The 14405-nt window shown below is 37.4% G+C and overlaps 1 protein-coding gene across 3 annotated transcripts in view; it reads left to right on the top strand.

The window, feature by feature from the left end:
* Nucleotides 1-14405, top strand: part of LOC149138115 (HAD-superfamily hydrolase, subfamily IG, 5'-nucleotidase) — a 619402-nt gene that overhangs the window by 99376 nt on the left and 505621 nt on the right. For 2 of the 3 annotated variants that reach the window (XM_089449021.1, XM_089449019.1), the window contains one exon: nt 11717-11818. The exons of the other annotated variant lie outside the window; for it this stretch is intronic. In XM_089449021.1, coding sequence (XP_089305147.1) covers nt 11717-11818 — 102 coding nt within the window. The remainder of the gene's footprint in view (nt 1-11716; nt 11819-14405) is intronic. 3 annotated transcript variants of the gene reach the window in all.

The raw sequence follows: 14405 nt of genomic DNA, 5'->3' as shown, positions 1-14405 counted from the left end.
GGACGCTCCCACCGTCATACCGCATGTCCCTTTATCTTACGGTAGTGGCACACGTCAAAGATTCAGATCCTTTATTTCATCGTTTAACACTAATCGCCATCTAAGAATAAATTTCAACGCGTCAGGTGTTTTAAATCGATGAGTGAGCACCGAGTGTTTTATGCATGCAGGGTCGTTACAGGTGTTAGTGAATTTATAAGCGCATATCGTTAGTGAGGTATAGTTATATATTAATCATCCAATTCTTCCTGTTTGGTTTTAATTTCGGTGTCGAATTTCATAGTTTTCTGTGCTGATCGGATCTAAATGTGATTAATTAATTTTGTCGATTAACGTTTTTCGCATTTGATATCAGTTGTGGTATCGATTTTCATCAATTTCTGCGCTTCTTGGAGATAAATTTAGCGGACGAAGTGCCGCTTGATTGTTTGAAGCTGCAAAATGAGTCCCATGTACGCGTATGGCGAACCCAGCCCACACGCCTATCCTCCATATTACTGGACTCCGCCAAATGTACCACGTCCCCAGCCAGTTTCAGTGCCGTGGACAGAGCTTTATTATCGTTACAGAGAATCGCCGGGAAATTATTATGGTCATCCGCACGATTGTGGCTTTCAGATTTGGTGGCTGCTACCTTTGCATAAGCATTTTCTATTGCTCTCCTACATATTCCTCTCTATTCATAAAACATCCTTTCTTATTTACCAGGGCATCCATTTCTTAATTGTAAACGGAACAAGCCCAGGTTCTCAATGGTTTGTCAATAATGTTAAATAAGGCTTAATTACAGTCTGATTGACCTGTTTTTTTTTTTTTTTTACTGGACATTAATATTATTTATTTCTTTCTTGCTTTCTTTCTATAAGGCATCTATTCAATAGATGTGAAAATACTCGAAATTAACATGGTGTTTGCCGACTTTGTCCAATGCTAACAAAATTCTTAAAAGGAAAAGTCATTTCACAACATGGTCACTGTGATCATGAGGTAGCAATTTTTCACGAACACAATATATTATAGAAGGTTTCTACATTCCTTTGAAAAGTTGTGATCCTACTGTAACACCCACAAGTAACGGACAAGGATTTTAGTGTCTAGATTTAATTGCACAGGATGAAATGGTTATTATATTATTTTCGTTCACAAAACAAGAAATGTGTACGCGGCAGGATGATGTTGAAGAAAATGCAAATTTAGTAATATATTGTGTGTTTATTCTGTAAAGTTGAGCTATAATATTTCAGAGAAAGTTTTCCAATGTGCTGATTTAATAAGTAAGAAAAACTTCAAAGATTATTGTAGAATCTATGGTTTACCTATAGTTATGGTCTGAACTTGCAGAGACAGAATTTCACTGATGGAGTACTTCATATTGTTTGTAAGTTTCATCCCTGTGTGAACTTAATGTCTTCAACATTTCATGCCTTTAGTGCCTGCCATCAATTTATTCACCAAGACTGACAGGAGAAATTGAAACAACAAAAAAAAACAGAGCGGGCATATACTGGGGATTCTAACAAGCATATGGTAACAAGACCAAAATCTGAAAACTACAGTGGACAGATTTAACAATGCTTGCATTCACGATTCTACCATATTTCAATGAATGAACGGAATTATGATGAACACAGAAATACAGTATGTACACAGTAATACAAGAATTTATGTGGAGAAAAGCCTCATCGGGTATCAAACTTCACTGCCAAATAAAAACTCTGTATTACTAAAGAAAACTAGTTATTATGGCGCTCTCTGTCACAGATTCACAATGCATCTGGCTACTGTGAGTGTGTACAGATGTTATTGAGTCTCCCACAGTATTAAGCTAGACTGTGAACTCCCTCATGTTCTGTTCTTTAGTATGGTTTTTTTTTTGATATCCGATTTATATCTTATTGCAACTTAACAGGTCCGAAAGTTGAACCAGCTCCGATACCATATGTAATGACCGTCCTACGTTAAAGAAGTTAAAGAGTCCTTACCGAAACTGTAAAGATTACTGCAACTGTGAAGCTGTATTTAATTGACTTGATGGAGTACTTACCTGATTTGCTACGGCTGTTGCGATGAGGATGCTGCAAAACTTCTCTTCTCTCGTTACCGAATGACCAAACCACCCAGCCGAACCGAGTATACCTGGATACTCAATCCAGTATGCCTCTCATCCGAAGCATACCGTTCCCCCGTGCCCAGAGACTTCAAAACAAGTAAGGCTCAATAGTTCCGAATTATAAGCAGTATGGATAAATCTCCTCTGTTTCTTCCTTCAACAGCACTCTCCTTCTCCCTTCAAACAGCCCCCGGTTCAGTCTTTCCACTTACAGTGAATACCACCCTCTTTTTCCCCCTGAGACATAGAACACCCCCCCCCTTTATAGCAGGGGTTCCTCTCTCTCTACGCATCAGTTCACCGCCTTTATGGAAGGATAAGATTATGTAAGGCGGTGACCGCTTTGTCCAGATATTTGCCTTTAATAGAATCAGATCTTCATATATCGAATGGTGTCACAACACTTTAATTATGATAGATGGTACTTTAATTTAAATAACATAAAACCATGATGTTTTTAAATATTACATATTACTTTATGTCTTATAAAATATCAAGTTTAATCATAAGGTTTATGGGTTTAGTTTTATTAGTACACAATTTGGGTTATATATGTAGACATATGAATAAACTCAACTATATTTCTTACTGAGTGTATATTTCTTCTTTTTACGAGAATTAGGTATTTAATTTACCCCTTGATAATTAATTCATTTATCTTATATTTAGACATTCTCCATGAATAGTCGATATATAGTCGATGTATATATATATATATACTTATACTAGTGCATTGTATATGATGCATGCATATGTAGCTATCATATGCATGCCTCACATGCATGCTAATATTGCTATGTGGTTCGGGATTTGAGATGGGTTGTTACAATTATCACGATCAACTCCGGTGCTGGAGCGATTGGTATTGATGATGGTCTCGGTGGAGACGATGATGATGGTGGTGGTGATGGGGATGATGATGATGATGACGGTGGTGGCATTAATAACGCTGATGCTGCCCGATCACGATGTCGTCGCTCATATGTCCTTACCATTGTAATGTTTCCTGTGCACATAATAAAATTTTATAAAAATTGAGGTATACATTCGGATTTAACATATAATTTTTGCAATTTCACATTTATAAACGGGTATAGTTTTTTTGCTATTTTTATCTGCTAGGTAGATCTCACTGATACCGAGGTCAAGGAGGGTGGTCTCGCGACCTCCTTGTCCTAATGCAGGTTATTCTATCTTAATAATGCAATTTTTTTTTTTAATAAATAAGATAATCAAAGTTCCACCTAATTTGAATGTTTACCTGTAACAATATACAACACTGGCTCAATTTTCAATACAACATAAGATAAAATCAATAAAATAAAATAAAATAAATAAAATTATAAATTCTATGATCACAACTGAATCATTTAACAACTATTAAATGATAAAGACACTAGAAAATTACATAAGAATATCCTACCTCAACTACTAAACAACCAACTGTTCATTGGATGGTTGACAAAGATACTAGTGGAATATTATGCCAGCAAGCAGACACAAGTTTAAATTTTTAAATGTGACCATGTTACATGCAACGCTCACTTGTGGTAATTTATTGTTTCTATTTGAGAAAAACTGAATGCTCGTATAAATATCTACACAGCCTTGACCAAATTTAAATACTCGCTTAACTCAGGTTACTTATTCATTGTATACATACGAAATATGGTGAGATGTCGCCCAACGATCCATTACCACTGTTTTAACGCCATGTTTTTAGTGCCTCCACATGCGTACGCTGTGGTTTAACGGTCGAGACTGTCGGAAACGTGCTCACCGTCCTTTCCAGAATGCGGTGGCCTTAGGTTCGAACTTGGAGGCCTTCGTCGAGCGCTGGGCAATCTTATCGTCAACAAACAGAGCAGCTACAGTGCTCTGTTCGGCCTCTTTGGCTACGACGACCTTCTTGGCACAGTAAGACCCAGCATCAAGGGCTACCTAATGGAGGTTAACGAATATTCGTTAACGTTCATAGACGCCGATGCAGCCGCCGCCCCTCCTTCAACAGCAGATCCAGATACGTTGTCTCCCGGGGTAGGAGAGCTGACCCGCCCCGTCCCTTGATCGGGATTTAAGCTTCTTCCTTGGAGGAGCTCATGCCCTTTTTTTTTCTTCTTGGCCGTGTGCTTTAATGGTGGCTGACCTTTCTTCTCGGAGGCTTTACGTGCATCTCCTATCAAGGCATCTGTGACAGTTCTTCTGCTCATGGCGTTGATTATCATGAGAAAGACAGACTTTCAAATTTGGGAAAGGCTGATAGCACGCCGGCGGGTTGGGAAGGAAAGGGTTCGGGGTCAGCATGGAGACATGTAACAGTTAGAGAACAAATGCCCTTTTGTCGGGGCTTTGGCTGGCCATAAAAGCATAACTGAATTGCAAAAGGATGATTCTAAGACCATGTTTTCCCGCAGCTTTGATTCCACTGAAGAGTGCTAGGGAAATTCTGCCTTTCTATTCAAGCAAGGGTTTTTCAAATCAATCTTTATACTAGTGCATATTTATTAACAATAATGCATTTATAAGAATTTCAACAAGCATTTAATGTATATAGACCCGAATACAAAAATTACCACAGTAATTCGGATACTTCAGTCAGGGCAAGACTTAAGCCGATTGTCCAATAAACATCAATTTGACCACCCAATAATCTACTAATATATGACTGATCTTTAATATCAGTAATTCATTGTTCAATTGTAGCTGGTGCAAACTACCATAATATCTACGCTAATTAAATTTCTGGACTGTTCTGTGTTTACATACGCAGATATCCGTTCATTGTCTTCAAACCCATATGTCAACCCTAGCCCGCTTAATCCAAATTTCGTATGGACAAGACTTTGCTGAAACTTAATGATAAGACCCTAAAGCGGATTCATGAGCATATCAGCTTATGGGCGCTGATGATATATAGCAGGAAATTGGGGTTTCAAGTTACCTCAGAATTCAGTTCGATATTTTCACTGAGACAAACTATTTCTACAGTTGTGAAGCCATGCCCACAAAATTTAGGAAAACGCAGGTGGGTGTAAGGCCTGTAAGGTCAAAGGGTTTTAACCTGGCCCTGATACCAAATGTAAGAACCGAAAAACAGATGCAAATACAGTAAAGGAGTTTATATCATGAACCTGTAATTAATTTCTTGAAAACTTACAAAATTAACCAACAGAATTGCTGAGGTACCTTCCTGTGCGCCTGCGGTTGAAGATGCCTTTGGCTACCTTGCTTCGGTTATCAAAAGACCGAATCCACCCAGCGAAACTAAGCAGAACCTGGCTGCTCAATCTAGTAAGCTTCTTAGTTGAAGCATACTATTCCCCCGTGCCCAGAAACTCAGAACAATTCAAGCTCTTCTTGTGGATAATTTCAGTTTATCACGTTCTTCTTCCTTCAGTTTTCCTTTCCTCTGTGGATTTTCTTCTTTTCCCCTGCCCCCCGTAAACTTCTCCTTGGTGGCCTTTATCTGGTTTCTTGGCGGTGGCTGCTCTTCCACCAGCAGGCCACCACTTAGTCTCCTGGTGACACCCTCCCATGTCACGTATCACCTTCTCTATCTCATTTTATGGTCACGTATAAATATATATGTATACTTTATGATTTAATAAATGGCATTTCTTTATGTTTTATTAAAGTACTTTTTAAATATTAAAATTATAACATTATTTTAAGTACCCTTTTAATTAATTTCTTATATATATTTTTAATCATTTTATTAATTTATTAATATAATTTTTATTAATAATCTGAGATATATAATTTATTAGCCCTCTTTTAGTATTTACTCATTAATCATAATACATTAAGCAATATGGGTGTTGATGGATGAGTAGAACCTCCATTCAAAGAAGTGTCATGATATTTAATACCTATAGTTAATTTCGTATATAAATACTAGTGCGGTGTATGCGACACATACATATGTAGCTATCATACGCATGCATCATATGCCTGCTATTATTCTCGCATTCTCTATATTTATAGATAGGTAGTTACACACTCTCATTTGTGTCATCATTTTTACTCATACATTTAATATATAGTATTTGTATCTCAATGGAGATCTTCATATTCCAAGTCTTCTGGAGTAATTAATTCGAAGAAGGAACTTTGTTCACTTCATTGGTATCAGAGCTGTTCGATCCTCTCGCTGCTTAACCGCTGCACAGAGCCACATTCTTCGATCACCGACCCTTAGCCATCAATCGTCATCAACCTTGTCGCTGTCACAATTGAAGCGTTTTGCTACCGGAACCGGTTGTTCCACTCTGACCACTTATCTATTTGCTCGAATTCCCTCTTCGCTATCTTATGCTACAACAAATCCCGCTGTACCACCTAAGTTAGCCGCCAATTCCCCTGTTCACTGTTTATATTGTTGGTCTATTCGCTGCCCTTCTTTGCCTCCTGTCACCAACAACAGTTGCCGCTACAAAATTCCGTCGTACAATCCACTGCACAACAACCACATAACAATCAGCTAGCGAACAATGCTATAGTTATCTCCGTGGCCGTACTTTGTGCATCGCTACTAAGGAAAATACCCACGGCTTCACAGATGTCATAGTAGGCACTAATAAGCCATCAAACAATTGCAGAGTCGATGATAAAAATGTTGTAGTTTGAAATTGCATACCAGCTAAGTCATTATTAGCGTCTTAAAATTATTCTACCGCTAATAATGAACACGACCCTTCAATAATAAAACAAAAGGAATAACGAATCAAGGAAACAAGTATTTAATCCACAAATTACCACAACTCATTCATTTCCACATTGTATGAGTTAGACATTTTAAAAAATAAATAAAAAATAAACCATATCTTGTAAAGAGGATATATAGATCATTTAGAAAAAAATAAAAAAAGGGTCTATAAAAAAAAATTATATTTAGAGAAGAATCTTCGGCGAAAATCACATAGAGATAATTTTTTTAAAAAGGTGAAAAAAAGAAGTTAATTTAAAAAAAAAGAAAAGAAAGGAATAACAATAAAAATTAATAAAAAAAGGGAAATAAAATAAGTGAAGAAAAAACAAAAAGATGATGTCCACCAAAAGCAGTGGTTTTTTTCCAAAATGTCTGTTTTGTTCAGAGGGATATTCTAATTGTCAAGAGCCATTCCGAAATCAAAATGTGGTTTGCAGAAAATGTTACAAAACTTTTACCTTAGTCGAATCTCTAAGTGATGCACAAAAACAATCAATTGCAAGAGATATAGAAGAATTAATGACAATATTTAAGTGACAACATGCAGATTTTAATGAGGATAAAAATAAAATGGAATCCAAATTGCAAGTTGAACGTCCATCATCACTCTTAACAAACGATGTCATCCACTGTACCGAGAAAGTGCAGTTGGAATATCAAGAGAAAGACAAAATAACCAAATTTCGGCAAAACAAGAAAGCATTACAACAGGAATATGAAGACCTTGCGGATATGCATTACAAAAAAGTAATGGAAAAGGACGAAGAAATTTCTCGCCTCAAGGACCACGTTGAAAAATTAATTGCACAAGTCAAGAAGACTAAGGTCACAAAGAAGGAACTCAAGAAGCACCTATCTGAACAAGAGGAGGAAAATTTACGTTTAAAGAACCTTAATAAAAAATTATTAGAACAAATCAGAAGTTTAAAGGATGATGAGGCTACTAAGAATAAAATCAACAATCCAGAAAGCGAAGAGGTTTTACGTCTAAGGAATCATAACCAAAACCTCCTTACACAAATAAAGAAGCTTAAATGTGATAAGACGCCACTTAAAGACAAGTTAGAGCAACTTACTCAAGAAGTATCGAAGTCTCCAGACGTAACAGTCCAAGTTGAAGATAAGGGAATTAATACTGAACCAGTCAATAGCAGAACTCAAGAAGAGGATCAATTAGTGGAAGGAAAAACACATTCACATGTTACAATCCAGATGATGAAAATTCCAAACAAAGATTATGTACCTAACTCAAAAACCGTAGTACCAGAAGGAAATCAAAAAATTTCCACACACCTAATAAGGGAAAGTCAAACCAAAAAGGTTCCCTATTGACATTCGAATCATGAGAGTAGACAACTCAACCAAGCTACGTATCGGGACCATTCAGAACAGAAACAACAAACTGATGTTCCAGAGAAGAGTGATGTAACCTCAATCCAGTCATATGATGACAAGTCGTTACAAAATTCCAGTGATCAGAATATTCCACAGAAGATTAATCTAGGATGGTCTGATCCCTTCTCAGTGTGACAGTTTTGTTTGTCACTTGGAAGATCATATCAACTTGTATCGACGGTGATGACTGTTCCGAGACGAGAATACATTCGAAACCGAATAATAGATCAAGCCTTTTTCATCGACAAGATTTTTGGACAAAGCTTTTTGAGGAGGAAGGGAAATGTTATGAATAAATATATAGGAAATAATGTAAATGATAATAATTAATAATGATTAGTTAATTAGTAATTAGGTTCAAGAGTCATGTCTAAATGAGACTTGACTCTCCATGAAGAGGCACCTGCATAATATATAAGTAGACCTCTCACTCTCATTTGTATCATCATTCTTACCTCTGTTTTACAACTCGGCCGAGTTGAAACCGAAACGGCCGTTTCGGACCGAGTCAAACCCCAAAACACTGACCCGGCCAGCAACCCGGCTCGGCTGACCGAGTCAGCTATGACTCGGCCGAGTCATCCAATGACTCGGCCGAGTCATAGCTGACTCGGTCAACCCGGCCGGGTCCGTATTGACTCGGCCGAGTCATTAAAAGCACGGCTGGGCAGCGTATTTTATGAATTAAATTCACTTTTTTGCTGTTTTTTGGTAAAGTTAAGTAGGGTTTGTGGTCTTTCCTCCTTGATTGATGGTCTTGGTTAGTTTCTTGTCTATATGCTCTTTGTCTCTTTCATATTAGTGGGATTGCAAGGCCTACCTAGGGTTTGGCAGCAAAATGATGACAAGGAAGCGTGTTACATATCCAAGAGGACTTTCTAGTCTTATTGAAGACCTGACCATTGAAGAAATTGGCAATTGCATTCATTGTGCCCTAAGGACTGTCAATTTGGAGTGGCAGAGGGACAGTTAGTGGGCTAGTTATATAAGCCTTAAGGACTATGATTTGATGTGTTGTGAGGGCTATCTTATGTGCGCCCTGAAGTACAATACTTGACAAATCAGAGTTGAATAGGTTGGTCATTAAGCCATAGATCAGTGGACTGCGTAAGGAATGGTTTGATGTCGTAGTTCAATGAAGTCTGCAATAGATGGGCTTTGTGCAGTACCTCATGAATTGACTTTTGGAGCAGAAAAAGTGCAGATCAGTGGGTTGTTGATGTGCTCTAGGAACAACATTCTGGAGCAACCAGATTACTGACAAGATGGGAAAATCTGAAAGCCCAAAGCAAAGTGACAAGAACAGTTGATTTGTCAGAGTTAGGGCAGTTTTGGTAGCCCTAGGAGCAGTCTTCTAAAATGACCAAAAGAACGACAAGCGGGAAGATCTGGAGGATGGGAAGAAGTGCAAGATGCAGTGTTGGACCCAGTATGTTGTCTTCCATGTATATTATAATGTTGTGTGTTTGGAAACTTGAATGAAAATCTTTAAAATTATGTTTAAAATATTTAAAATTATGTTTTTTTATAAAAAAAATAAATATTTAATGTATTTTTTACAACGACCGAGTCATTGAAATCGAGCCGGCCGAGTCATTACCGAGTCGGAGTCGGAGTCGGAGTCGATCCTCGGCCGAGTCGGAGTCCGAGTCCGAGTTGTAAAACATTGATTCTTACTCATACATTTAATATATAATATTTGTATCTCAATTGAGATCTTCATATTCCAAGTCTTCTGGAGTAATTAATTCGAAGAAGGAACTTTGTTTGCTTCACCAGGGAAATGACCCAATTACACCAATGCTAATATCTCTGTCAATGCACATTCAGATCATGGCCAACAAACCTCTGTCCAACTTGTCCAAGTATCACTTTCTTGCCACTGAAAAGGTCATACTTCAAGACTGCTTCATAAATATTGCTTAACATTCCTAGTACTGAATTGTGTCAAGGAAACTCATACCTTAACAAGAAAAACTTCTCCTTCTGAACAGGTCAGCCAACTCATATCTTCAATCAGACCTTAAACAGCTCTTAAACATGGCCTCCGAACCAATGAATACAAGCTTCCAATGCTGCCTCAAATAAAGCTTCAACAATGCCTAGATCAAATCGTGGAAGTGCATCAGACAAGTGTCCAAAACTGCTTCAGATAGCTGCCTTAGACTCTCAGATTTCTACCATAGGAAGCTTTCAGATCTGCCTCAGAATGGATCCTTGAACAACGAAGATCTCAGACTTGAATCTGCTTCAGGAAGACTTTGGATCAGCTTCAAGAGACTCGGTTCTGCCTTCAGAATGCCTCAGACAAGAGGCCGAATTTAACCTCAGACATAGGCTTAAACAAGAGCCAAACAGAGCCTTAGGGGCAGTCTCAGAAAGGACCAAAACAGACTTTAGACAGCCTCAGAAACTGGCCTCAGAAGGGGGCCGAAATTAGGCTGCCTCAGAGGATTTATACAGGGCCGAAATCAGTGCCTCAGAAGGTTGGATTTGTCACAGGACAGACCAGCCTCAGGTTTGGATTGCTTGCTTCAGACTGCCTTGGATTTGAACCAGTCCAGGAGCTTGGATTACCTTTAAAAGATAGGAGAAAGATGTGTCCTGCACTCAGAATTGCCTTCACAGAAAAAACAGAAAGATGCTCATATCATTAACCCTGATCCTTACTCTTCATATCACTGTGTTTTTCTTCCTTTTGACCTCGTACTTCTTCAGTTGGTTCAGAGACACTTATTTAATAAACAGATCCACAAATTCTGTCCTTTTGAGACTCCATGAATGGGTTATATATAGTGTTAGATGAAGGCCTAATTTGGGGCCGACCTGAACCTTGAAAGGCCACAACTTTTCTGGAGCCAACCTGAACCTGTACCAACCTGACCTGAACAAGGAGGCTTAGATACATTTTATTTTTATTTTTGTCTTTCATGATGTCTTCGTTCAAGGCTGACTTGGACATATGGAACCAGGACAGTATGAATTTCAATTTTGACCTCCTAGGAGCAGAAATAAATATTATGATTATGAATGATGTTGGTGCTAAACCCACCCATTTGGGGCATCAAAATTCAAACATCAATATCTCTCCAACCAAGAGGACCCACAAGGCATGCCACCTATCAAATGAAATTGTGTGACAAGGGCTACCAATCTAGAAGGTCCTTGCATCGAAATTCACTAATTTGTGCATGCAAATCTTCAAACAGATGCTGGCCTATTCACCCTTTGACATAAATGACAATTTCTTCCAACAATTTCATCATATTTTAAATTTACAATTCTAATAGGAAAATGACAAAGCCAAACATTCCACTCCCCTCCACTTGTCTCTTTTCTTGAACAGAATGTTTTTCTTCATCAATTTCTTATATTGTTGAGAGAACTTTCAGAGTTGCAGGTCTGCCTGTATTTGATGTATCTGTCACACTAAAATAAAACATGTGAATTATCCTGCTTTCCCTTCACTAACTTGGAAAGGTTTTGTACTTTTTTGAAATCAGATGAGCAGGGAAGAACTTGAACGCATTTATGGAAGTAGGCATATAAGCAGAGATTATGCTTCGAATCTTGTTGGTCTTATGGACTTGTTTTGCTTTAGTGAGGTAATTGAGTGTGCATACTTTATACGTTATTGATCCAAATTAACTTTTTATGGGGAAAGTTTGTTTCTTTATATATTTAGTAATTGGCTATATACCTATTCATTTATTCTGTGAGTCAACATTCTGACCAGTTGCACTGCATACATGAGATAATGGCACAGAAAAGTGCTGGCATTATGTTTGAGAAACTCCAAGTAGACTAAAACATCATGATAGGTATTATCTATTCGTTTTTTACAACAACAGGAATTGGAAATTGGAAAGCTATGATTTACAGTTTTCCTTTCTGCAACATGTCAATTCCTATAATATTTGTTAATTGCAGTTCTCCAAAAGTGGGTGTTGAGTGTTTTTCGTGTGACCTCTTAATGGTGTATAAATGATTGACACCAAGGTCATGTACTGTAAGAAAAAATAAGATAATTGTATTCATGTCCAATGGATGACCACAATAAATAGGTCAATGGGACTAAAAAGTACATCCAGTGTCAGTTTATAGTGGGAGAGTGAATGCAACTCTAAAGCAATGCTAACAAGACAAATAAATCTCAGAAGATAGCTAAAAAATGTACAAGGTACATGATAAAGAAGAATCCAATAAATGCAAAATCCAGATGAGTATATGCTCTGTACAAAAGGGAGGATGTCAAGGTTTGCTAGTGCTAGATGCTGAAGTGAAGAGGGTCAGAAGAGGCTTCTCATCACAGTTGGCAATCTCTGTAAGTGAGCTGATGCGTTGCTGGATGATGGCATTTGGAGATATATGGTATCTATTTTAGGCAGTCATATGTGGAGCAATGTGCTGAACTATTCGATTACCTTATGCACCAAGCGTTGAAGGAAAAACAAAATTAACTGTTAAAAGTTAAAACCCAGCAAACAAAACCCTGAGATATGAAATTAAAATCAATAAGTAAATAAAAAATTAGGAAAGCCCTTGGAAGGTGACATCAGATGCCAAAATAAAGGTTGGGAGATGAGTTAGAATTTAACCACATTTAGTCGTAGTAAACACAAGCTACTATACTGACTAATAAAAAGCCTGTTACCCCTAAGTTTCACATCAGGATTGCCACATCTTTTTTGTCAGATTGTCCCACCATCTGAGTTGATCTCATACATGATTTGAGATGCTGTTTGAGCCCACTTTCCCTGATCAATTGTGCCTTCATGAGGATTATTGTTATGTATCATGATGAGCAAAAGACAATGTATCTTATGTATTTTCAGTAGAGCATGCTTAGTGCTCTATATAAATTGTTTTTTTAAAACTTCGGTGGTTTCTCTTGACCCTTGTGGTTTTTCATGGCCCATCCTCTTAGTTCTTGTTACCCACCAAAATGGGTAATGTTGAGTATGTTGTCATTGATGTCAAAACGGGTGCAGAATATCAAAGCAGGTGCAGGATATCATCATTAATGTCCTCAATATGCTGGCATGTATATGCATTGATAAAACCCTAGCTCTAGGGTTTGGATTCATTGGATGATGAAGACACCCCACATTTGTTGAGGATTTTGAAGTTGAAGATTAGTGTATTTGCCTTCATGACCATTGTCGACTGATTCTCCTCGTTATGCTAATTTTGTTGATATGTGGAGCATTTTGTGGGCCCTCACAGTTTGAGAGATATGCATGGTCAAAGATAGTGCATCCTTATTATGGTCAAAAGCCCTAATCATATTAATGATGTGACAGATGTTTTATGGCTAAAATAAAGTTCAAATCTTAAGGTTCTTTTGTTATGAATTAAATTAAAATTTATTCATAACAAAAATCTCTTGCAGAAGGTTTCAAAAGAGAAAAACTTATGTTAAAATTATTTATATGTTGGGTCTTTGGCACCATAGGTTGTGGCTCCAATATACTTTTAAAATTTCAAATTTTGAAATATGATATTTCCCTCTTAATGAAAGTCGGCTGACCTTGGCTTCTCAAAAAACTATATAAGTGGTCTATCTCCCTCTCCATGAGCAAGTATCTAATGCATATCAAAAGCTCTGAGATCTTTGCAGCCAAGGCACATCTTAAAGAAGTGGTTCTTTTTCTTTGAATTGTGGTTGGGCTTAAGGTTTTTTCTGTCATTTCCGAAGGTTCTAATTTATCTTTGCAGGATGCATGTTGGGATATTAGAGGCATTTTCATTGTACAAGAAAAAATCTCGCTGATCAAAGGTTCTCTGTGACATAATTTGGGAAGCTACAACTCTACCTGTTTGGCTACAAAACTTTATAAAAAATTCGCTCCAATTTCCTGAACATATAGCTGTGGCACATCATAAAATTTTTGGCCCTATACCCCATGGCCTTGAAGGTCAGTCGAAGGCTTATTTGGGTTTATGATTTGGCTCTTGGGATTGGGTTTCGTTGGGTCTTTGAATGTGCTCTTGCAGGCTATTCTGAAGAAATTCATATGCTGTGAGCTAAAGCCCGGGAATCACTAACCTGGAGTAGTACTTAATGCTAACCTTTCTGAAGTGACACTTGTGATCAGGATGAAGACGCTGTTATGAATATAATTCATATAAAAATAATAAATATAAATATAAATATAATAATAATAAATATTAATTAATTAACTAATGGTT

The sequence above is a fragment of the Pinus tabuliformis genome, chromosome X (assembly GCF_031772625.1).
Source record: "Pinus tabuliformis cultivar Carrire ecotype Pingquan chromosome X, CPIR1, whole genome shotgun sequence".
NCBI classification, from domain to species: domain Eukaryota; kingdom Viridiplantae; phylum Streptophyta; class Pinopsida; order Pinales; family Pinaceae; genus Pinus; species Pinus tabuliformis.
This window is presented reverse-complemented; position numbering and strand designations above follow the sequence as displayed.